The 22510-nt window shown below is 42.2% G+C and overlaps 1 protein-coding gene across 4 annotated transcripts; it reads left to right on the top strand.

Annotated features, from left to right (window-relative positions):
- Window positions 1-22395, top strand: ppp1r9ala (protein phosphatase 1 regulatory subunit 9A-like A). 4 transcript variants are annotated; one of them, XM_027290809.1, is made up of 19 exons: window positions 1-137; window positions 711-2751; window positions 11984-12116; window positions 12495-12615; window positions 13005-13109; window positions 13388-13523; window positions 14245-14403; window positions 14546-14599; window positions 14906-15135; window positions 15929-16025; window positions 16114-16240; window positions 16417-16568; window positions 17106-17430; window positions 17513-17570; window positions 17658-17729; window positions 17899-18100; window positions 19584-19700; window positions 20393-20581; window positions 21134-22395. In XM_027290809.1, exons 2-19 carry the CDS (start codon window positions 880-882, stop codon window positions 21290-21292), a joined length of 4308 nt encoding a protein of 1435 aa, XP_027146610.1. In that variant the 5' UTR covers window positions 1-137; window positions 711-879; the 3' UTR covers window positions 21293-22395. The 4 variants fall into 4 exon arrangements, with proteins under 4 accessions (XP_027146610.1, XP_027146608.1, XP_027146611.1 ...); XM_027290807.1 differs by having other exon boundaries at window positions 1-243; window positions 21134-21292; XM_027290808.1 differs by lacking the exon at window positions 1-137 and adding an exon at window positions 322-395 and having other exon boundaries at window positions 21134-21292.
- The last annotated feature ends 115 nt before the right edge of the window (window positions 22396-22510 follow it).

Genomic DNA, 22510 nt, shown 5'->3' with positions numbered 1-22510 from the left:
TGTTCTCACCGGTCGCGGCGCTCGGGCACAGACAGACTCGTGTGCGCGCCCAGCCCCGAGACACGACAGGTCTGGAAGTCCGAGGAGGAGGAGGAGGAGGAGGCAGGACAACGCTGCTGGAGCGGGGAATGATGGCGGTGAGCAAAAAGAAGGGACAAGTTTGATACTGTAAAAGAAAACCCAACAGGGGCATTGTGGTTGATATTTTTTTTACGGCGCCTAACACGATGAAGCAAGTAGGAGGTGAGAGCTTCTTTTTTTTTTAAACAAACTGTTTCTCTTTGACGTTACGTTTGTGCGTAGAGAGCCCGGGAGGTTAACGTTTCCAACGGCTCGTTACTTGAAATGCCACAATGAATTGTTCAGACTGAGGCACCGACGTTGCTGTTGGCCCAGTGAGTTTAACTTAGTTTTCTTCTATTTTTTTTTTTACAACCATAACTAATGTTTAAACCGGTTGAACTAAGCGTAATAAAAGATAGTTAAGCTGGTTTAAGTTAGTTTAAAAGTTAGCCTAACGTTTGCGCTCAATCGAATCCCAGACGTTAGCGTTCCAATTTACGTTCACCTAACGTTAACTTAACGTTAACTTAACGTTACATGTTCAAACTCACCTTTTAGCTTCCACGTCTTACGTTATGTACGTTAGGAATAATGGTGTCTGTCTCCGTGTTAAAAGATTTTTTTACTCTCCGTCTCTCTCTCTTTAGATGACTTCGCCGTGTGAGTGTTCAGTTGAGGAAACAGTGCTCCATAAAAGAAGCTCCGCCGGACCCATGGCACCGTTTGTATAAAGTTTAGCAGTTTACCGACATACACGCAAGAGTCTCTCCAAAACCTTGGATTTTCTAATTGGGCTGCAAACAAAACAAACAAAAAATGATCAAAGCGGAGAGCAAAGGAGGCGAGAGGACCCTGAGGAGTGCGTCCCCACACAGAAATGCATACAAGTCTGACTTCCACGCCATTAAGTGCTCCTTTGATGGGCCAAAATCCGAAGGCGCTGCCAAATCATATGCAAATGGATCCAGTGACACCCGGGAGGACTCGAGGGGGAGACCTTTTGGCACCAGAGTGAACAAGATAAAGAACATATTCCTGCAGATGGATGGTCAGCAACAGGAGTGCCAAGAGGGGAAAGTAACTTTAAAGTCTGAGGTGCCCCAGGTGTCCCCACCAAAGGTGCAATTCCCAGCCAACACCCACCGAGTTAACTTCAACAGCTCTACAAGCCCAGAATCACAGAATTTAGAGAAAACACCCAAGGGAGAAGATGTTGAAATTGACAAAGTGGCTTTAGCAGAGAAGTTTTCTGTGACCAGAAAACTCTTTGAAAGGGGCATCAAAGAGCAGCCTTCGGCCGAAAAGCAGTCCTCAAGCAGAGTGGTGACTCGTCTGTCGCTTGGAAGTGCCTCTGATGAGGGGAAGAGCACAAGGAGAGTATCAGGATCCTCCGACACACTTGAATGTCGACCGGATGAGAAGGCTGATAGTGAGAAAAGATCCAGAGCGTCACTAAATGCAGGACCTATGTCCAAAAGGTTGGAGAATTATATGGCAGAGAATGACTCGGAAGACAACAACACAGCTGCTGCAAAAGGAGAGCGAGTGTCTGCTAAACAACACAGTACCACTGAACATTTACTGCCTACCTCTCCAACAAGGGACAGCTTACACAAACCTACTTCTCCTGTTAAAGAAGCCACTAACTCTACACCTGTCACTGATGCCACTAAGAAAAATGCACCCCAGACAGCGTGTGTCATAAACAAAGCAGCGCCTTTGGGGTCAAGTGTTGGGCTTAAACCAACATTCCCAGTTACCAACGCAGCATACAAATCTGTTTCTCCGACAACTGATGCCACTAACAAACCCATCTCACCAGAGCAAACAACCCCAGTTAGCCATGGCTACAAACGCTCCTCATCATCCAGTGATGGATTTAGTAGGACATCTGGTGGTGGGGATGAAGCCAAACCACAAAGTCCGCCCCCAAGGGATGTGAAGAAGCCTCTTCCATCATCTGGTGGTTTTCAAAACACCAACAAGGCTAAATACCCTGAAAAAGCCAGCAGTAATGATGGAGCAGTACACAGTCCTACCGGGGTTAAGCCAGCCAGCCAGACCCCATCACTGGACTCCAGGGGGGTGGGCATGGTACGGGCAGAGCTGGTAGTGGTTCAGAATGAGTCCTCAGAGAGTGAGGAGAATGAGGATGAGAATGTTGAAGATAATGTGTTTCAGGAGCAGAAGGTGCAAAGCACCAAATACCAACCGACAGACCTGAAAAGATCCTTTGCACCAGAAAAACTGAACTGTAATCCTGCTCATCATGTCTTAGCGAGGGATGTTGCAAAAGAGACGCAAAGGATAGCTGAGACTGTGGGTGAAGGTAGAGTCCTGGAAGACAATGGAGGATTTGGGTTGAAGGAGGAGAAAAGGGAAGACCGTTTAGTTCTGAGTCAAGATGGAGATACTAATTGTGAAGAAGATGACGAGGGAGCAGAGGAGGAAAGTGAGCTGGAGGAGCAGGTGGATAGAGCCTCACCAGTAGTGTACGGCATTGAGAATGCAGCATTTGTGGATGACAGAGATGTAGACCAGGTCCTCAGGGAAGAGGAGGAAGAAGAGGACGATGAGGAAGATCAAATGTATAGGGAGTATGACGACTGTTATGAGACCCCCGGTCTGTCGGATGAGGAGGAGCCTCCCTTAAAGAGGAAAATCAAATTCTCCACAGACCCCATTCTGGTGAGTATTATGTGTTCTGCTGTGTACTTTTGAACTGTTGCTGCTCAACCAAAGCACTTAAAAACATATTGCACATAACAGCACAGTCATAAACCGCCACCTCACTGATTCAGCAACTGTCTGACCTAGGTGTTTCCCTGTAGACACAAGACAAATTAGTGGAGGCTGAGAATGAATGCTTTTGCCGGGCGCGTTGACGTCGCAGCTGCTGCACCATATCATCAGACAAGCTTTGTCACAGATCTAAAAACTAAACTATATTTAATTTAATTGTAGTGACCAGGCAGGCAGGTAATTTGACAACCTAATCTCCTAGTGCGTTCACCCTGCAAGTGATCAGGAGAGAGGGCAGATTTTTGGGGACATGAGGTAGCAACGTTGTTTGTGGTATTTTTGGAAATACTGTTGACATTGCATAAGGACCACAGCTGAAGGAGGGCAGCAGTGAGGTAGAGACATGTGAAACTGTAGACTGTAGGGTAAAAAAAACATCACGGGCACCCCTGAGTCACTGCGCTGCATGGGTATTTTTACTCATGTAGAGTGGTTCCCCCTCTGTTTGTGAATCATGTGTTGTACTCATGAGGGACTTTTCACTTCTCTCCAGCATGCATGTGAGGAATTCAGGGATTATACTCTCCCATATGATATATTTTACAGACCACAGCTGAGTTATCTTATTACTTCCAGGGGGAATTCCTGATTTTAACGATCGCTTAATTTATAGGGATATGAAATTTTTGTGAGAAGCAGAGAGGAACATTCTGTTTTCTTTATTTTCTGTGAATGTTTTTTAGCATTGAGAGGTCTAATATATCTTCATTCAGGATAGAAGTCGAACATTTGGGTTTGTAGGGCTGGGTGATTGACAGAATATTACAATATTTTTGACACGTTTTGAATAGGTCTGTTGGTGCTTTTCATACACTGTTTAATTCATTGTATCCTCGCTTGAACAGTCAAATAACTTGTTATAAATGTCATGAACAATGCAGCCTCCAAGACCTGGAAAAGACTTATTTTATACTATATTATAATTTTACGGCAACAAAAATATCTTTAGTCTCATATCATGAGAAGTATATCATACGTATATCTTGCAGCTTTACAGTTTGTACTCCACACAGGTTTTCCAGCTGGCGTAATCTCTTTTGGTATTGCCACACACCATGTGTTGTAAACACTGCCAGTGGGTGTTTAAAGGGTGTGGTGGACGTGTAGGTGATATCTTCTGCCATAGATAATCCACCGTCACCATATGTACAACATTTTTCCAAAGCGGGGAAAAACAAATCACTCAATTGCATCCTGCATAGTTTGTGAACAGCTCAATGTTTATCCAGGCCTTAAAATGCACTGTTATCTCAGGGTGTGGACCCCCTCCCCAGCCCAGTCATCCTGGCAGGGGGTCCTGGGAGAGGGGACCAGAAGCTGACCTGAAGAGGAGGGGGACGCAAACAACAGCAGTGCCTCCTCTTCCCAAAAACACAGCTTTATAGTTCACAACAATATGCTGGACTGTGTCCCATCAGGTCGCATACAGCTCATAACAGCTGTGAGTGAAAACTTTATGCAAAAAAGAAACTGACACAAGGTGGTAGTTGTTAATATGTGAGCTTATATCAGTGGGCTGACTGAAAGATAGTAGCTGTGACCAGAGTTTTCATACTGCACACTAAATAATATGGCTGGCAACTTGTGAAAAGGAGAGTATGCATACAGCAAACCAAATATTAAGTTATTGGGCCTGGAATATAGAGCTGCAACCAACATCGATATTTTCAAAATCAGTTTATCTGCCATTTTTCCCTCAATTAACTGATGATGATTTTGGTCTATATAATATATGAACATATATGAATGTGTTCAGATTGTTTGCTTTGTCCAACCAACAATACAAAACCCAAAAGTTTTAAATTGTTATCTCATAAGACAAAGAAAGTGCCAAAGTGTCACAGTTGAGAAGCTAGAACTAGGTAATGTTCAACATGTCATGTATGCTTAAAATAACCTAAATAATAAAACTCAATTCAATATAAAATTATATGGACTGATAGGACTTAAGTTACTATGTACAAGGATTCGAACACAGGACCTTTCCCCCCAGTTCCTATGCTGGTTGCTGAGAGAGCACCTATAATGATGCCCAGGGCAAAGTAATAGATTCAAAATGGAACAAAGATGAGGTGAAGTAGCAAGTTAAAAAATGTACAAGCATTCTTTTCCAATTAATTTTGTATGAATGGGTACATGCAATGGTCAGCCTGGAAAAAAGAAGAGATTTGTCAAAACAATGCCATGTGCATGGATTAATACCACGGGGTCAAGGTTATGTGGTATGCATGTTAGCCAATTAAGTCACACAAATGTCCTTTGGCCAACGTTTTTTACCTGGCTAACAAAAGCCTCCCACTAGCACTGCGTCATTCTCCACAGTCTGCTAGTCAGAGCTGGCACTGGGATCGAGCACACTTGAGTTGTAGCTAACTAGAAGAGAGGAAGTGCTTTGTGCTCCTGGCTCACAACGGGATTAGGTCCCAACGTAACCCGAGTCATCTTGACAAAGGAGGTGTCCTGTGTGGAAGAAAGGTCGTCTTTGTGAAGAAAAGGAGACGTCCAGTTTCAACATGTATCACTCTTATCAGGGTTGAAAAACAAGCTTGATTGAAGAGGGCTTTCTGAGGTGGTTAAGATCCCTGCACCTTGATTTGATGATTCCTAAAAATGAAAGTCTCATATCAAGCCAAATATTGTATATTTATGGTTGCTAAACACATAATGTGATGAAAATACTCAATGTGCATTATGGGGAAGGCAATGGCTCGAATAACTGCACGGTGTAGCACTGCAATTATTCTATAGTATAATCTGTGAGAAGATTCTTCTGCATCGACGGTAACACAGAGTCACACTTTAGTAGGCCATTGAAATGCTGCATTCCCATTGCTGCTGTGTCAGTATATAAGTTTGCTATACCCTCTGGCTGCATGTGCAGTATAAATACTACACCACAGCTTTAAATTATATCTTTGGTCTTGGTGTGGAGGTTATTTCCTGGTTATCTGCAAATAAAAACCAGCCCTGTAATATTAGATCTGTGCCTAGGCATGTTCTTATCCGGAGGAACTTCTAAACTTCAGATCACTTCGGTTTAGCAGGTCACATCCTGCTGGAATTCACTTTTTACGTCATTATAGTTTGGCAACAAGCCAAAAGTTATTGAATGATTAACGATCCCTGCTGTAGGTGTGTTATCTGCTTGGGGACAAAGACTGCAGTCATTTTCAGGCTAGTCATGTGGGATCTCAGGAGAGATCGTCTTGGGTTTTGTGTGACATGGTGCATTTTAGGACATTTGGAAGAGGAGTAAAAAAAAAACGGTCAAAATGTCTGAAACTATGATCCGCACCTGTTGCTTTGCTCCACCTGTACAGAGTCACAGGAAGTACCACCAGCAGTCATTGGTCATGTGAACACATTGTCCCTTCTTGAACACACAGGGTGTGGTAAAGGATTGTTCGGTTGATAGTAACTGATAGAATTCAGCGGTTTTCCTTTTGTTGGCACTAAAATTTTGTGAATTTGGCTCCCCATGTGCCTACAGTAAACTTTGTTCAGCGTCTGTCTATAGACATTTCACCTGTGTCAGGTGGAGTACAGCTTGTAGACATAAACGTTGAGCCAGATAACATGAGATTCATGCGTGCCCTGAATGTGCATTGTGCCGAGCCAGAGGGTTTGTCATTCTATATAAGGGTGGAAATCCTACAGTTGTAATAATAATAATTCATTTTATTTAAAAGCACTTTTCAAGATACTCAGAAACACTTCCGCTGTACATGTCCATTGTGCTCCTGCCATTAAGTTCCACTTTTTTTGGGTGCGTCAACATAACTTTATAAACTATGTACCATGATCGTATAATAATAATAATAATATTTTAGGTATTAGTGAATTTAATTCAGAATAATACACTACAAATCACAATAAGAGGGTAAGAATGAATCTTTCCCCCAGCCCTGTTCTTTATATAGAGCTGGAAAGTTACAGCCGGACAGAATCCTCTGCCCTTCTGTCTGTGTTTTATGTGATTTAGTGAAATGCAAAAGGAGCATGCTCCATATCCTCTGGCCTCTGTAGCCAACCCATCCCATAGTGTTATGCTTTCCATTTCCTAAATGTGATGGGTCTTCTGCTGGCCAGAGGAATGTGTCTGACTAGACTCCACCCTCATCCCAACCAGCAGACAAGCCCTCCCCTTGTAGGATCCGAGTTCCCTCCAGCCACCTGGGCAAGTGTGCGACTATCCGACAGAACGGGGCAGAATACTAATGCAGTCAGCTCAATGCTGTTCATTAAACAACTTGGCGTGGGTTGAGTCTGTGATTGCCTTAAACGCTTTCATTATGTGATTACAGACAAACACATTAGTGGATGCTGTGTGTTTTCACTGAAAGTTAACAGTAATTGTGTGTTAAAGATTTCGGCAGCCGCTGTAGGACAAAAGTAGCTTTTGTGGGCCTTTTATAAACAAACCTGTTCAACCTGTTTGCGCCCGCGGCCCTTTGGAAATTTGAGTCTATTATGGCTCTTGACAGACTCCACCTCTTTCTGCTGTAGGTCATAAATTCACACTTGAAACGTAAACATCAGTTACTGTCAATCAGTGTGAGCTTCACAAAGTGTTGATAATTCCACAGGCATACATAGAGGAAGTGCTATATATATATTTTGCTCTTTCTCCTGGTGTGTTTACATAAGATGTAAAAGCTGGGCCCCATGCTTTCTTACCTAATTACTTCATGATCTGCGCCAGGCCGCCACCCCTGCCCCGGCTCGCTCTCACAGCGTGTTTTGATTTGTTGTCTTTTTGTAGGCCCGCTTACAGTACAAGCCCCAGTCCAATCCGGTGGTCAGCCCTCGTTTCGCATTGGCAAGAAATTTCTCTGGTTTGCCTTTCCTCGCAGCTGCTGACTCATTTCCCACATTGGTATTATGTTGTGGGGAGGGGAATGATGGTAAGGGTTTCAGTTTGGGTGTGGGCATGTGTACATCTGTGCGTGTAAGCACATGTAAGAGAGAGCAGACCACTGCAGTTGTTGGAGATGGATGAAAAGGCCACACATACTGCTGAGAGCTAGATTTTGGGAGTAAAACAACAAAATATGACAATGATATAACAGTCTGTTGACCCACATGACAACCTCAGTGACCGCAGATATAATTTAGGGAAAGAAATTGGGATTACAAAAACATGTTTGATACCTTGTTCTGCATAAGCTTGTTAGTTCTTTTTTCGTCTCTCATTCTTGTTGGAGTCAGTCTGCCTGATCAACAGTTGAATGTTTTGGTTTTAGCTGACAGTACATTGAGCCTGTAGCTGTGTTTTGTCTGCTAATTGGAGACAGTGATAATGTGAGCTGTGTGTAGAGCTTGTTTGTGAGGCAAAGGCTAATAAAGAGACTGATTTCTGTCTTTCTCGCAGAGAAAACAGCGGTTGAGTGATTAGGTTTCAGTAAAGAAACGAACATTGTCCGAAAAAGGCCCGGGAGTCCATGGCAACAGGAAAGTCAGACATGGGAGCCAGGGGGGGAGAGATAAAGGGGAGAAGCTATCTGAATTGCTGTTGCTCATCTAATGTTAGAGCCAATGATACATTGGTGCTCCCTATATTCTATTAGCCTACATTTTCAACCCTTAATTACTAAAGTCTCCAAAGTCTAAACTAAAGAGCATCTTTCATCCTTAATGAAATTTCTGTCTGCTCTAGTTCTGTGAATCCATTTTTAACTGTCTAAATTAGAAGTTGATCAGCTTTGTCTGTCCTATATATAGAAGCGCTTTCAAGCTTGTTGTTCAGAGACATGCAGAATTGGTTTAATGATGCAAGTGGGGGAAAAAAAACATCTTGAGTAACCTGTTAGTTATCTTAAAAAAGAGACTGTTCAGTGCTATGTTGTGTTTGTATAATGTAGATGCACAATATATAGGTCATAGATTAAACCTATGGGAATAAGTTTGTTCAAGTATAAAAAGAAGGGAGGAGGAGGAGTAAGACGTTGGTGGAGGATCAAGGCCCCATGAATAGCATTCCTGCCCGTACCACAGAGCTGCAGTAGTGAGCATAATCTTCAAGTCTCTAATCTTTTGGTCATTTGGTTAGTGAGGCTACGGAAGAGCGGTACCTGCAAATGTCCCAGATCAGGACTTGTTGTTTCCAAGATAACACAGTACGCTTGCACTTGTGCACAAATGTGCGTGAAAATCAGCACAATGTTGTGCAACGTAAATAGTCATAGTAATTCACTTTGATGGATTGCATACAGAGATCAGTGAGTTATCCTTGAAGCTTACTATCTGCGCTGCTTTGGGCTGCGTCCAATGGCTACACAGTGAGGAGACAGAAAGACAGAGGGAGAATGGGATTGGGGCTTGTGGTTGGTTCTTCAAGTCTTGACACGCTGCAGGATCTACTGTAGACCTCAGACGCTGTTGCCCAGAGTGGAAATGTTTACGTGATTATATCATAAATCCTCGTAGAAAACGTCTCCATCAGTCCTTTAATACTGCAGCCCTGCTCCTTTTTTTTATTTGTAATTTATTGTAGGATTTGTAATTATTTCTGTCGGTGTTAGTTCTTTGTTGTGTTTACTGCAGCCTGGGTTTGTACTCTCTATATAATGGGAGCAGCATCTGAGCACATCACAGGGATTACTGTCTCTCAGATATCCAAGGTTGCTACACACCACATGACAGCTCACTGTTTCTAAGTAAGCCCATTTATTGTGTTTTGGTGTTCAGTAAGTCTATATATATGCACTGCTGTATATTTAAATAGCCTCTAATAACATGCTGCTAGTTATACAAACAAGGTGGAACAACAGAAACTATAGCAAAAAGTAAAACAAATATCAGTTTGTGACCAAGTCAATTTTGTTGTTGAAAGTCCAGTATACAGGTGTACTGAGTATTAATTCAGTAATTAAATCTCTAATAAAATCCTAGAAACTAAAATAGACTGCTTCCAACTCAACATTTGCAGATGATTTTGTCAAACTTGCATGCCTTAACGTGTGTGTGTGTGTTATAGTGTGACTCATATAAACGAATCACTTTATCCCAGCTCACTAACTTGCTTACTTAACTTGATCATTCCAAAAAAAAAAAGGATGACAGAAAATTAAAATGTTAAAATGTTGAAGATCAAAAGTGACATAAGATTCAAGACTAGGATACCCCCTGGTGGTCTGAGCTCACAGTCCAGACAGCCCGGCTAATAAATTGAACTAACATTAGCTTACAGCCGCTATTGCTTGCAGTAGTTCACTTTACTGTCCATCAGGAAACTCTGTAAATCACCAAGAGCTGAGGTGGAGGACATCAGAGGGAAAGCCCTAAAATATGATCCAGTTTCACCAAAATAAGTGAATCTTTTGCCGTTGTGTGAACTTAGTGCCGTAAAGCATTACGTACTTCTTGCGGGTGATTGTACCCAGAGCACAAAGTTACATCGTGCAGAAACAGATGAAAAACAATTGAAGGGCATGAAGCTCAGCAAACGTTCGATAGGAAGACTAAAACCTACAGCTCATACTTTATTCTGTTTTTCCACTCTGTTTAATTCTCAGGCGGAAACTCTCTCTGTTTTGCTCTGCCTCATTAGTGAGCCTGCTATTCAGTGAAACTGCAGTTCCCCTTTGACAGTGGAGCCAAATTATCAGTGTGCTCGTTATTAACTCAGTCAGATGGTCACAGCATCCTGCCACCATCACCACCAGTATCATCGTGACGCCATCCAGATTAAGACTAATGATGACCAAGGAGGGGTTTTATATTACCGACCCACTGTTGGGTTCATCCACATAATCAGGCATTAGCCCCAGATGGAGTCTGCTCAACTCTAATCTACTTTTTTTTATCAACAATGCTTTATATCTTTATATATTAGTCTCTCATATCTGAACTCTCTGGAGCTTCTCTCCTTGTTCTGTTAGGATCATGCCGGGTCAGGTTTATTTTACTCAGACTTGTAAATCAGTGATTATGCAGACATTGTAACATTAGTTAGAATGTGCTCGGAAACCTCAGTTGGCCTCGACGGCATGCAGAGAATTTGCAAAAACCTTGCAGTGCTGATAACTACAGCTCCAACAACTGGTCTACTGACAGCAAATTTTAAAGGACCACATTTTTCTTAGTCTAAGTCATTTGAAGATGCCACTTTGGGCTCTGGGAAACTGCTTTTTTTATTGAAAATATTAATCAAGAGAAAAAAGGGTTTGTTGCAGCCATGCTGCTAATCATGTCTTCACATTGAATTAACTTTACACTCATTACATTGTAATATTAACAGACAATTATGCTGAATATTGTACTGCACATGTTTCTAAGAGTGGATTTCGAATACCATTTCTGCTTGGTAGCATCTGTGGTATTCAATGTAAATAGCGCAGTGTGTTGTTGAATCTAGTAATAACCCTTAAGGTTGAGTTTTATTTTTATATTGCCCTTTATTTGATTTCTTTTTACTGTGCCAATGACAACACTTGTCGCATCCGAACAATGATCTTTGCTACATCCACTGCTTAGCTCTCCCCAGCTGTGCCCTACTTTCCATGCAGCTCATGTTCTGCTTTATAATTCCAACCAGAAAACTGCCTCTGGGACAAATCCAGCACTTTGCGAGGCCTGCCTGCAAAGTTCACAACTTCTTAAAACTCAGAAGAAAGTCGTGGAGTATGTCTTGGGAATGCGTCTTCTGCTTCTGACACTGGATTTATATCTGTTCAAAAATGTGATGAAGATGAGTTGAAGAAGCAGAAGATTATTCAGCTACATAATCTTTGTCAGACACCATTGTGAAAACAGTGGCCACAGTTGATGAAGTTGTGAATTTTGTTGTCAGTGGTTCAAATCATCATCAAAGAGCTTGGCAGTCCCTCAGCAGCTGTTACAGCACGCTTCAGTAGTGCACTGGTGCCATAATTTCCCCAGTAAAGGTCCAAAGTATGAGCGTAATTCTCCCTTCCCATGCATTTTCTCTCAAATGAAGAATGTGTCCTTGTTCAGCCTGCCAAGATAAATCTGAATAACTCCAAACTGGAAATATGTCTGTGTCTGCACAGATCGCATAGATAGGTCTCAACATAAATCTGTCTGATGGTTAACTACTTGGTAAGGACCTGTGGGGTGGTGTATTGAAGCTGTGCACTTGATATGCTCACCAACGCAGGTCTTCAGTACCTTCTCCAATGAGGAATATGATCGGCGCAACGATGACGTGGATCCAGTTGCAGCATCTGCAGAGTACGAGCTGGAGAAGAGAGTGGAGAAGATGGATGTGTTCCCTGTGGAGATTGAGAAAGGTGAGTTCGGTAACAAAGGAAAGTACATTTCAGATGTGTCACAAGCAAACAGTGAGAAACATGAGAAACATTTATCTGCATTCGATGCACAGCCACACAAAGGCACACAGTAATGACTTTGATTTGTTGATTTGTGTTTTAACAATTTAGGGTTGTGACCTTGGTTCAGATTTTAAGTCAGGAATATTTAGGTTGACAAATGCTATTAAATGGCTGGTCTACTTAAACATGAAAGCCGTTTCTAAGTTCGACAACGTGCACAGTTAATGATCTTGTACATAATCTTTAAGCCTGAAGGGCATAAACATGTGAAATTGAGCCTACTTGCTGTTCTTTCTACCCACCCTTTAAAATCCTCGTAATTCCTCTGCATTTTAGGAGACAATGGACTTGGCATCAGTATCATAGGAATGGGAGTGGGAGCTGACCAGGGTCTGGAAAAGCTTGGCATTTTTGTGAAAACCATAACAGAGCGAGGAGCAGCTGAGAACGACGGACGGTGAGTCGAAGCGCTCAAACAATTTTTGCACAACTACACATTTAAATTACAAAAATCTGAACGTTTTGTTTTCCAGCCAGAAACGTAGCACACGCTCACTGTACGCTAAGACGCTACATCAGTTTTTAAGCATTCGAGGAATTGCTCATCCACCCCGGGGCCCAGCGACATACAAGACACAAACAGCCGGGTTTATTAATAACTGCCCGGGGAAGCTAAAGAAAATAGTCTCAGTGCATCTGTTTTCCAGACATTTTTAGATTTGGTATATTGCCAGCTGAATTGAGGCTACTGTATTTTTTATCTTTGCTACTATGCTGAAGGCGGTGCGTCAGTGTGTAAATGCTTTGAAAACCTCTCTTTGTAATTACTGTCTTTTGTATCTTTAGTATACAGGTGAATGACCAGATAGTGGAGGTGGATGGTATCAGTCTTGTGGGTGTCACCCAACTGTTTGCTGCTACAGTCCTGAAGAACACCAAAGGCACAGTGAGGTAAGCTCGAAGTCCATCAGCTTGACCCATAAAAATAACTTTATTGAAAAGATCTTGTTGGTTGACGAGACTTGTCGCTTGTCGCTTGTAATGATGAGTCAGTTTATTTCAGACCATGTTTTTTTCTAGAGAAAGAGGAAATGTATCGTATGTAAATAATTTTTCATATGGAAATGAAAAGCCCACGCAAGGGATTAGGCTTAAACTGCATCATCTAGGAAACATGTAAATTATTCCTTTTTATACGGCACATTAACAAGTGCAACCTAAAAAAACAGGTTCCTGATTGGACGAGAGAAGCCAGGGACGCAAAGCGAGGTAGCCCGCCTCATAAGCGAGACACTAGAGCAGGAGAAGAACCAACAGCAACACCAACACCACTTGGATGACCCTTATGAACACTCTACAGAGGAGGTGAGCCTCGTCCGGGAGCATCTGCCTTTATGATTAAAGTACAAATGATGTGTGACATACAAGGAGTACAACACTGTGCAACAACGTAACCTTGTATCCGGTTTACTTACACTGAATGACAGATGTAAGACGTCCATCTTTTTCAGGTTTTCAGCCACTTCCATTTATGGATATCAAAGTTTCACTTTACAGTAACTCTTCATTAGCCTCTTTGCCACACCTAGTCCAATCCCACTCAGCTCGAGCAGGAGCAGGCTGCAGCTGGCTGTGAGTAAACCATGTGTCACCATTCTGCTGGGCTGGAAGCTGTTCATTCCACCGCTGCCCGTCTGCCAGAGTTATGAAATGTTTGCTTTCTGAAGTTCAAGCTGCCACAAGCCCGTTTTTACGATAGACTAGGGCAGAGAATTGTGGGATTTACTGGAACAGCCTAAGTGAGTGGACGGTGTTCCGGTGCTCTGTGGTTATGCAAAGCGTGTGAATGTGTGTGTAGGTGTGTTGATAGTCTAATTTTTCGTTGAGAATATTGCCGATGTTAGTGTGCTCTGCATCCCTGTGAACCAGGCAACCAGTGTTTGGTTACGATGCTACAATGTTCCCTTCAGACTGTGGTTAGCTGTGCCACTGGGAGTGTTGTTGACACACGCTGAGCATGTCCCTGGGCATGTAGGGTGTGTTGGTATTTGCAAAATGTGACGCAACGTGTGATGTCATATTTCAGGAGGAGCGCTATGAGGAGGAGGACGGAGTGGATGAGCGGATTCTGGGCTCTAATTTTTCTCCAGGGCGAAACGCAGAGGTGTTTGAGCTGCCTGATTCAGAGGCTTTGTTTATGCCGACCAACATGGACAGTTCCCAGATGGCCTTCAAGTTCAAAGAGGTATCATCCACACCATCATTAAGTCTTATGTGATTTTAAATGTGTCAAACATTCTGAATTCTGTTTAGACAACCAAATATTATTCAGAACTTAAAGAAATGGGTGTAACCAAATCTTTTATTTTCCTATTCTTCATCCCTAGCTGCAGCTCAAACACAGCATTGCCACAGCTGAAATAAACCAACTGAAGGAACAGGTATGACAGAGATGATATTTTCTTTTAGATATTCACATAACAAGGTAAATAAATGTACAATTTACAAAACAGAAACTTTCATGAACTTTTCTGAAGTTTCATCCGTGAGTTATTATACTGTGTATGTGGGTCCTCTTATTTTTTTCAGAATGGTGATTTCTTAGCAGCCTTTTTGCGTCAGTGTGACCCAGTTCTTTTAAATCACTATTTAATACAACAAGTAACACACAGACTGTATTAGGCCAGTGGCCTGACTGCTAAAAAAAATTCAATTTAACCAACCAAAATAACACCTTCTCTGTATAGTTAAGGACATCTGAGGAGGACAAAGCATTGTGGGAAGCCAGGGAGTCTGCATTGGAGCAAAAGATTGAGGATAACAACGACAAAATCCTGAAGTTGGAGAGTTACTGGCTGGAAGCCCAGGAGCTGTGTAAGAGTGTGAATGAGCAATTAGCTGAGACTCAGACCCAGTATGAGACCCTGGACAAGAAGTACAACAAGGCCAAGAAACTGCTCAAGGACTACCAGCAGAAGTGAGTTTGTCTTGAGTTACACAACACTTCACTGCTGAAGGGGTCAATACAGTTGGATTTAGTGGTTTACCCAAGTTATTGAATTCATATAACACATTTAAAAACAACAGATCAAGAATTATTATGGCTTAAAAATACAATAGGCAAAATCCACAGAAACACATTAAATTCTGCAGTGAAAATAACATTTGTTTAGCCAGTGTATGAAGAAAATGCATGTAAAAGAGTAGACCTGATCAGGACAAATGATTCTACAGTCCATGGACAGTATTGGAAAATGTCTGATTGATTAGACTTTAAGTAGGAGCATTGAATAGGGAGGAGTGAATGATCAATACACCTGAGAGGACTAAATGCCATGTAATGGGCATCTTGTGTAGTAGAACTATGGAGCAAGGATTAAAGGTCAGATCCCTGGTGTATATACATGTATAATGTAGTGTGGCGAATAAACTGCATGGATTGACATCATTCATTGGACGTTTTTTATTTTGTGATTTGGGTGAACTGGCCCTTTAATTCAGACGGCTCATGGGACATGGATCTTTCCAATATAGAACTTGCTCTTTACAGTGCCAATGTGTTTTTCAATTTACGCTCTGTTTTTGCACCTAACAGCAACAACTGATGTTGTTAAACTAAGTTTATAAGCTCTGATTTTACATTTTGGGATTTTTGTAAGGACAATATCTGCAGGGGAAATTCAGTGGTTTATAGATAATCACATAAAATGGAGAAAACGTTACGAGCTAAAGGTCTGATGGAAAACCACATTTCCTTGTTTTCTCCCCAGAGAGATAGACTTTGTGAAGAAAGAGGAGGAGCTGAAGAAAGTTCTGGATGAAAAGGACAAGTGGTACAAGGAGCAGCTGGAGAGTTTGCAGAACAGGGTAAGACCCCAGCTCGAAAGAAAATGCTTATACAGCACAGCAGAGCTGCTAGAGACACTGAAATGAGCCTGTGTTGTTTTGTCCACAGTTGGCCGCCCTGGAGTCCAGAAATGCCTCCGTTGTAGACCGTCAGACTGGTCAAGACTCAGCAGCAGATAAAAGATTAAGCAGCCAGGACCCAATCACCAACACGCAATCTGTTGACTCACTACTAGGTACAAAGGTTTACTAGAGTTTAAATGAGTTTTAAAAGGAAGTTTACGTCATGGTTTTATTGTGTGATCTGTAAAACATTCACAAGTACAATTCATCAACCCCAGTAACCCTGGTAAATAATTAAAAAGAGCACAGTGTCTTATTTATTCTGTTTGTTTTTTTCCCTCTTGTGTAGAAAAAGACTGGAGTGAGTTTGTTCCTGAGACTGAGCGTCTGGACACCAGTGCACACAGAGCTAAAGGCCTGCTGGCTCAGAAAGCCAAACGTCAGCCTCCATCACGCAGCAAACTGAAGGAGAGCCTCGCAGTGACTTCAAGTCACTCTCAGGTCAGCCAACAGCACACGATAGTGATTCATCACTTAATCTTCTGGAAACTAAGGTCCTGTGTTGTATTAGCATATAATCAGATTTTAGAGTCCGCCTCTTGAGGCTAGATGTATTAAAATGAAACATGAAACCTCATTATCATTAGGGCATGTTCACGCTATCTTGAGGGTGAAATGACTAGTTACAAAACACAGTGGTGTCTGTTTCTTATAGAAGTTGAGAACTTAACTTGAAACACAACTTTGTTTACATGAGCTGACTAATCACAGTGAACAAGGTTGGATTCATGTCAGCAGCCAAAGTTAAATACTTACAGCTGCTCTACAGTAAGTTAATCTGATAACACCTGGAGTAAGTCAAGTATTTTTCCAGCCTTATTTTAGTTCGACTGTAGTGTGACAGGTGTTTCATGTACAGTGTATGCGTACGTAACTGAGCCAATCAGAGCTGAGGAGCGGTGCCTTCTGTTATATAAATAGTTCAAATCCCCTCTTCCTTGTATTGTCCTTGTAAATAATTAGTTCTGGGCCCCACAGGAAACTGAAGAAGAGGAGGATCAGGAGGAGCCGGAGTCTCCCAGGAGGAGGCGGTCCATGCAGGAGAGCCTGTCCCTCCCGGTGCCCATCTGCTACCCTGGGAATGGACAGAAAGACGATTCAGCAGAGAGCAAAGATGGATCCAAGAGTAAGGCAGAGCTGTCCAGCAGCCCGTCTTTGTCAGCCTCACTGGGAGACAGCGTTGAAAGCAGCGGGAGTCCTTCTTTGTCCCCTCCAAAAGACTCCCCGTCACCACATTCCCCCTCCGGTGTGACGCGCAATGTCAAGAAGCGGGAGTCCAAAAGCAAAGGCAAAGACCTCAAAGGTACGCAGGAGCAAATGTGATGGCTGCAATACAAACGCTTTCTGCTGCATCGTTACTGAGCCCGATTATTGTTTGATTTCAGAGGAGCTTAATGAGGCCTCACCCACAGGAAAATCTAAAAGACGATTTCCAGACTTTGGGTAAGAGTCCATAGCGATCGCTGTCATTTGTTTCCAGGTCACCATCATTTGTTTACTAACTAAAATAATGTTACTGATCATCAACAGAGGACTTAGGAAGTCAGGTGGAAAAGGGAAAAAACATGACAAGGAGGCGATGAGAGCGTCTTTGGACAGCAGGTATGTTATACTCAACTTGATTTATAACAAAGGTGACAAATATTCCAGATGTCAGATATCAGATGGATATCACTTACGAGTCATTTTTAATGCAACACATCATGTATTAAGCTGTTACGTATGAATCAGCGTGTGGAGAACCATATCTTCCTCTTTCTTCAATGCCTAGGGGATCAGCAGAGTTACTGGAGGAGTCTGGAGGGAACCTGTCTCCTGCAGATTCAATGACCTCCATCCCGACCTGTATGCCCTTCTCCTGGTTTGGAGACAAGGAGAGGGAAAGAGACAGAGAGCCGTCCTCCTCCAGCAGCAGCCTGCCGTACACTGCAACTGAGACTAGCAGTGAGCAAAGCCAGGATCGCAAGAATAAAGTATGTAACTTGACATGAGGATAAACACTGGACATGAAGAGTATCCAAGCACGTTAATGAAATATTAGTTATATTTCATTTCAGGTGTCTCATTCATGTAGTGTTAAATAACATCAGTGGGGTCAAGAACTCAATCTGTCTCAGTCATTCTCTTGGCCGGCCGTGAGACACTTATTGTCTCTTCTCCATTGTCATATCATAATATATTCTTCTCTTCTTCGAAGGGGTAAAACTAGTAGACACATATTGGGCTTATGTTTCTAGACACGTGCCTTCATTGAACAGCTCCCCAATTAAGCTACAGCACGCAAAGGCTGCAGTAACTGGATCCGTATGTGAAGCTAGTGGGGAGGCATTTGGTGGCTTTTCAATGACTTTGCAAGTAGTGACACATCAAACACATCCAGCGAAGCGCCTTGCTAAGTGCTGCACAGGCTGCGGCCGGGCCTGTGTTCCCACGATGCTGTTTAATGAGTTCAAGACAGGCTGAACCAAGAAGACATGAATACTAAGAGAGCAGTTTGGAGTTTGCTGCTGTGTACACTATGGTAGTTTTTCTCAGTGCTTCGCTGCCTGGACATTCATTTCACTTTACCGTGTTTCCTTTAAACAGACAAACCTCTCCTGGTCCTCTTTATTCAGTCGCTCATTAGATTTGGTACAGTATACACATTTATGTTTTTACTCTTGATCTTAGACCACACGGTAGAGCGATACTAACAAATGTAGCTCTGCGATTTGTAATTATTCACCTCAACTTATCCAATGAATAATTCACTGCTGCTTTCGTAGTGGGTATGTGGTAGTGTTATAAGAAGCTTACGTTATCCGATGTTACTTCTATCCACATTCAGAGAGCCTCGTGGCTTCTATTAGAGGAAACGGATCAAGACAAAAGTAGTTTCTCAGGCTCGTTAGCACCAGCTAATCTGAAGTTTGTTTGGTGATTTGTGTGTGAAGTCGACACTAACCTCTACGTTGTGACTAACTCATATTGTGCGACCTGTAATTCTCACACTACTCCGTATGAACTTGTACATAGCTGATGCACCAGCCTGCAGATGTGAACAGTGTTGGTCCAAATTTAACCCACATGTGTGTCTGAAAAAAAAAAAGACAGTTAAATTTTTGAAACTGTGCATCATAACAACATTACCCCATACCTGAAATGTGTGTTTTCACGAGTAGTCGTAGTGTTAGTTGTTGTGGTTTAGAGGTGGCTGATGTAGTTTTGGTGGTGGATTGGTTTCAGTAGATACTCCCTTTGCCTTGTTTTCACGTCTTTAAAAATCACTAATTGCTCAAATCAACAAGCTGCCACAGTTAAAATAATACATCAAATAATCAGAGTCCTTTTGGAAACAGCACTGCACCTCCCCCTCACACCTGTAGCGTTGTGTTAGTTTGCTTCTCCTAGTAAAGAACTTGTTCTTTGGTGATGTGCTACTTTAGTAAATGCGTTCCTTGTTTCCACTTGTTCCAGAGTTTTTCAGTCATAGATGATTCTAATCCTGCCAGTCCCAGTACAGAGATCTCTGGGTTAGTTGCTGAACCCAATCTGTCTGGGCGCTCACACACTTTAATCTTCTCTTCCAGCGAGGTGAGTGCTCTCCTTCTTGCGCAGTCACAAAAGCCGTGTGGGACGCCTTGATGCAGCTGAAAGGGGACATTCTCAAGCATGCTCTTTGAGCCCCCCTCCCCTTTCATAGCTGAGATAAAACTGTGAATGCAGAGAGGATAGAAGAGAGCTGCATGTTTGTGTGTGTGTGTGTGTGTGTGCGTGTCAAAGCTGTTTTGTTTTGTGTTAAAGCCAGTCTTGCAGATCAGCTTTTCATAAGTCAGCTGTGATGTTAATAGTTTGAACTTTTGCATCTGTTAGAACCGTCAAACCAGTGCTTCATGTCCTTTACAAGCTTTGGCAGACCACAGAACAAAGTCGACTGCTCTGCTGCCTGCTCAGCGGTGTTTCAGCATCTCATTTGATCTGAGAATGTTTCTGGTGTTTTGCTGTCATTGCACGCTTGTTCTCTCAGTGCTAGCTTGGGAAATTTGTGCACTGCACACAGTTTGTGTTCAGCAGCAGTTGCACTACTTTTTGTTTGTTGATCCATATAGTACATGGCATCGTATGGCTGCTGTTTATATGGATTTATTTCCCCCATGCACTAGACATGATAATCTTTTTCCTTTTGAGAGTTCATGACATGAAACATTTGGTTGAACCCGCTCAGACTTTCACAACAGTGTGTTTGTTCTTCTAATATCTGCTGGTGTTGTCTGTGTCCCCTGCAGACTTTGGATGATGAACCGGTAGCTATAGGAAAAGAGTATCAGTGGCAGAACCGGCCTGTCTCTGAATGGACCAATCAGCAGGTCTGTCACTGGTTGATGGGCATGAATATGGACCAATACACACCTGAATTCACAGCTAAGGGAGTGGACGGCCAGCAGCTCCTGCAACTGGACAGTGACAAGCTGAAGGTAAAAAAAGAAATAGCACCTGATGATATCATTTACTTTACATGATAATGAAATAATGGAGTAATGTTATGTTTGTATTTGTTTTTATTTTTTATCACACAAGGCCTGTTTGTGCAGAAGTCATTATTTAACCTGGCCTTGTCAGACTCTGACTGCCACCTTGTGGCCAGAAGTATTTTTTCCTCTTATCAGCAGCAGCTAGTAATATTTAAAATGAATATTAAAGAAAATGTTATCACAAGAATATTGAACTCTGATGATGTCACTATATATGAATTATTAAAATGGCTCCAGCTCTCAAATGTGAATAGTTCTCACTCTAATATAAATAAATATAAAGGTTTTGCATTGTTGTCTGGAAATAACAAGCAATCTGAAATCATATCAGCTCCAGGAACTTTTCATTTCTCTAATAATTTGTAGATGTTTTATACAATTTTCTGACCGTGCAGATGAATTGCAGCTTTATTTGGTCCTTAGCTATTGTTATATTTAAGATGTATGTTGGCATTAATGTGTTGTTTTATATCTGTTCATATTTTTTTCTCTCAGGCACTCGGAGTGTCGAGTCAGAGCGACCGCTCGACCATCAAGAAGAAGCTGAAGGATCTGCGTAAAGCTCAGGAGAAGCTGGACAAACAGAGGGAGAAAAAAGAGAAGGAGGTTCGACGCAGTGGGAGACTTCAAGTCAGTACGGACTCTGTCTGCTGAGGAAGCAGCTCTGTCTAACTCATAAACTCCATCACTAGCAGAACCATCAGAAATCTTTTTTCTTTTTTTAAATATATATATATATTTTTGGTGCCATGACATTCATGTCGCATGGTGTCGCAACCAGAGAACATGACTGCCAGGAGTGAACCTGTGCCGACTGAGGAGCCAGTTATGATTCCTACTCATGCTGTAGCATCCCGTTTCTCTTGTCATCACTGTTTCTCTCAAATATTTTAACAAATCAGCTTGAAGCGTTTTTAACCGAAAGATGGGGAATGTCAAAAACAAAGTTGGGTTTGTGACCAAAAAGGAATCCTAACATTTTTTTTACCACTAAAAAGCTAGAAGCTGTTATTATGAAACGTCTGTAGCTGTTGCAGATCATGCACACATTAACCTATGGAAGTCAAACGTATACTGCTTTTTCAGCATTTTATATTTTTGCTAGTATAACTTGCCTGTTTCCATGTACAAGTCTTTTGCAGGAACGGTGATTGTACAGTTCAGATAAAAGCACTATATTTGTCTTTTAAGCTTCAATGGGCGACAAGGTTTTAAATGTATAAATAAGTTTTATACATGTGCCTATTAACTGCATCTTTTTTTTTTTATTACTTAAACACCATTGTTCATTTTATACTCTCTACATTTTTCTACTAAGTAGAATAGCTTGGCCGTCGTTTTTGCTGAATGAAAAGGCAACAAACAAATCAAGTAGGGACGAGGTGAACGCTGCTGCTGCTGTCCCTGACTCTGGCTGTGTGTCGCTGAGATGGTACCACGACGCTCCATGTAAATACACACACACACAGCATGCGGGTCTGCTACACGTACGCCTCACCGGTCCGTTAGACAGTGAGCTGTGCCTATGACAAGGACTTGCGTGAGTCGGGAGCACAGCGTCGTGTATAAATGTGAGGCTGAGCGATGAACTGTGCGCAGCCAAACCGAAGTGCTTCCTTTCTTCTTCCCGAGCGTGATGCCGTGTTCTGTACGGAACGCGACGTGTCGGAGTGCAAAGAAAATCATGTTTTCACACCTTCCGAATCAGAGAAACATTTGTTGGTACACACAGCATCAATAAACTAATTTTCACTTTACGTGGTGTGTCCGCTTCCTCTTTGCTTCAGATCATTTGCATTTACAGTGACAACTGCAAACTGACACATTTCAGCTCGAGACCCAAAAGAGAAATTTGTTGTATCCCTGGGATTC

The sequence above is a fragment of the Larimichthys crocea genome, chromosome XVIII (genome assembly GCF_000972845.2).
Source record: "Larimichthys crocea isolate SSNF chromosome XVIII, L_crocea_2.0, whole genome shotgun sequence".
Classification (NCBI taxonomy): Eukaryota; Metazoa; Chordata; class Actinopteri; family Sciaenidae; genus Larimichthys; species Larimichthys crocea.
Note: the sequence above shows the minus strand (reverse complement) of the source record. Positions and strands in the feature narration are given on the sequence as shown.

Bases quoted from the DNA above. Each gene is read 5' to 3' on its own strand.
- ppp1r9ala (XM_027290809.1), top strand. From the start codon at position 880: ATGATCAAAGCGGAGAGCAAAGGAGGCGAGAGGACCCTGAGGAGTGCG. The intron at 17,431-17,512 runs GTACGCAGGAGC...GTTTGATTTCAG, and splicing joins CAAAGGCAAAGACCTCAAAG to AGGAGCTTAATGAGGCCTCA. The intron at 17,571-17,657 runs GTAAGAGTCCAT...GATCATCAACAG, and splicing joins AGACGATTTCCAGACTTTGG to AGGACTTAGGAAGTCAGGTG.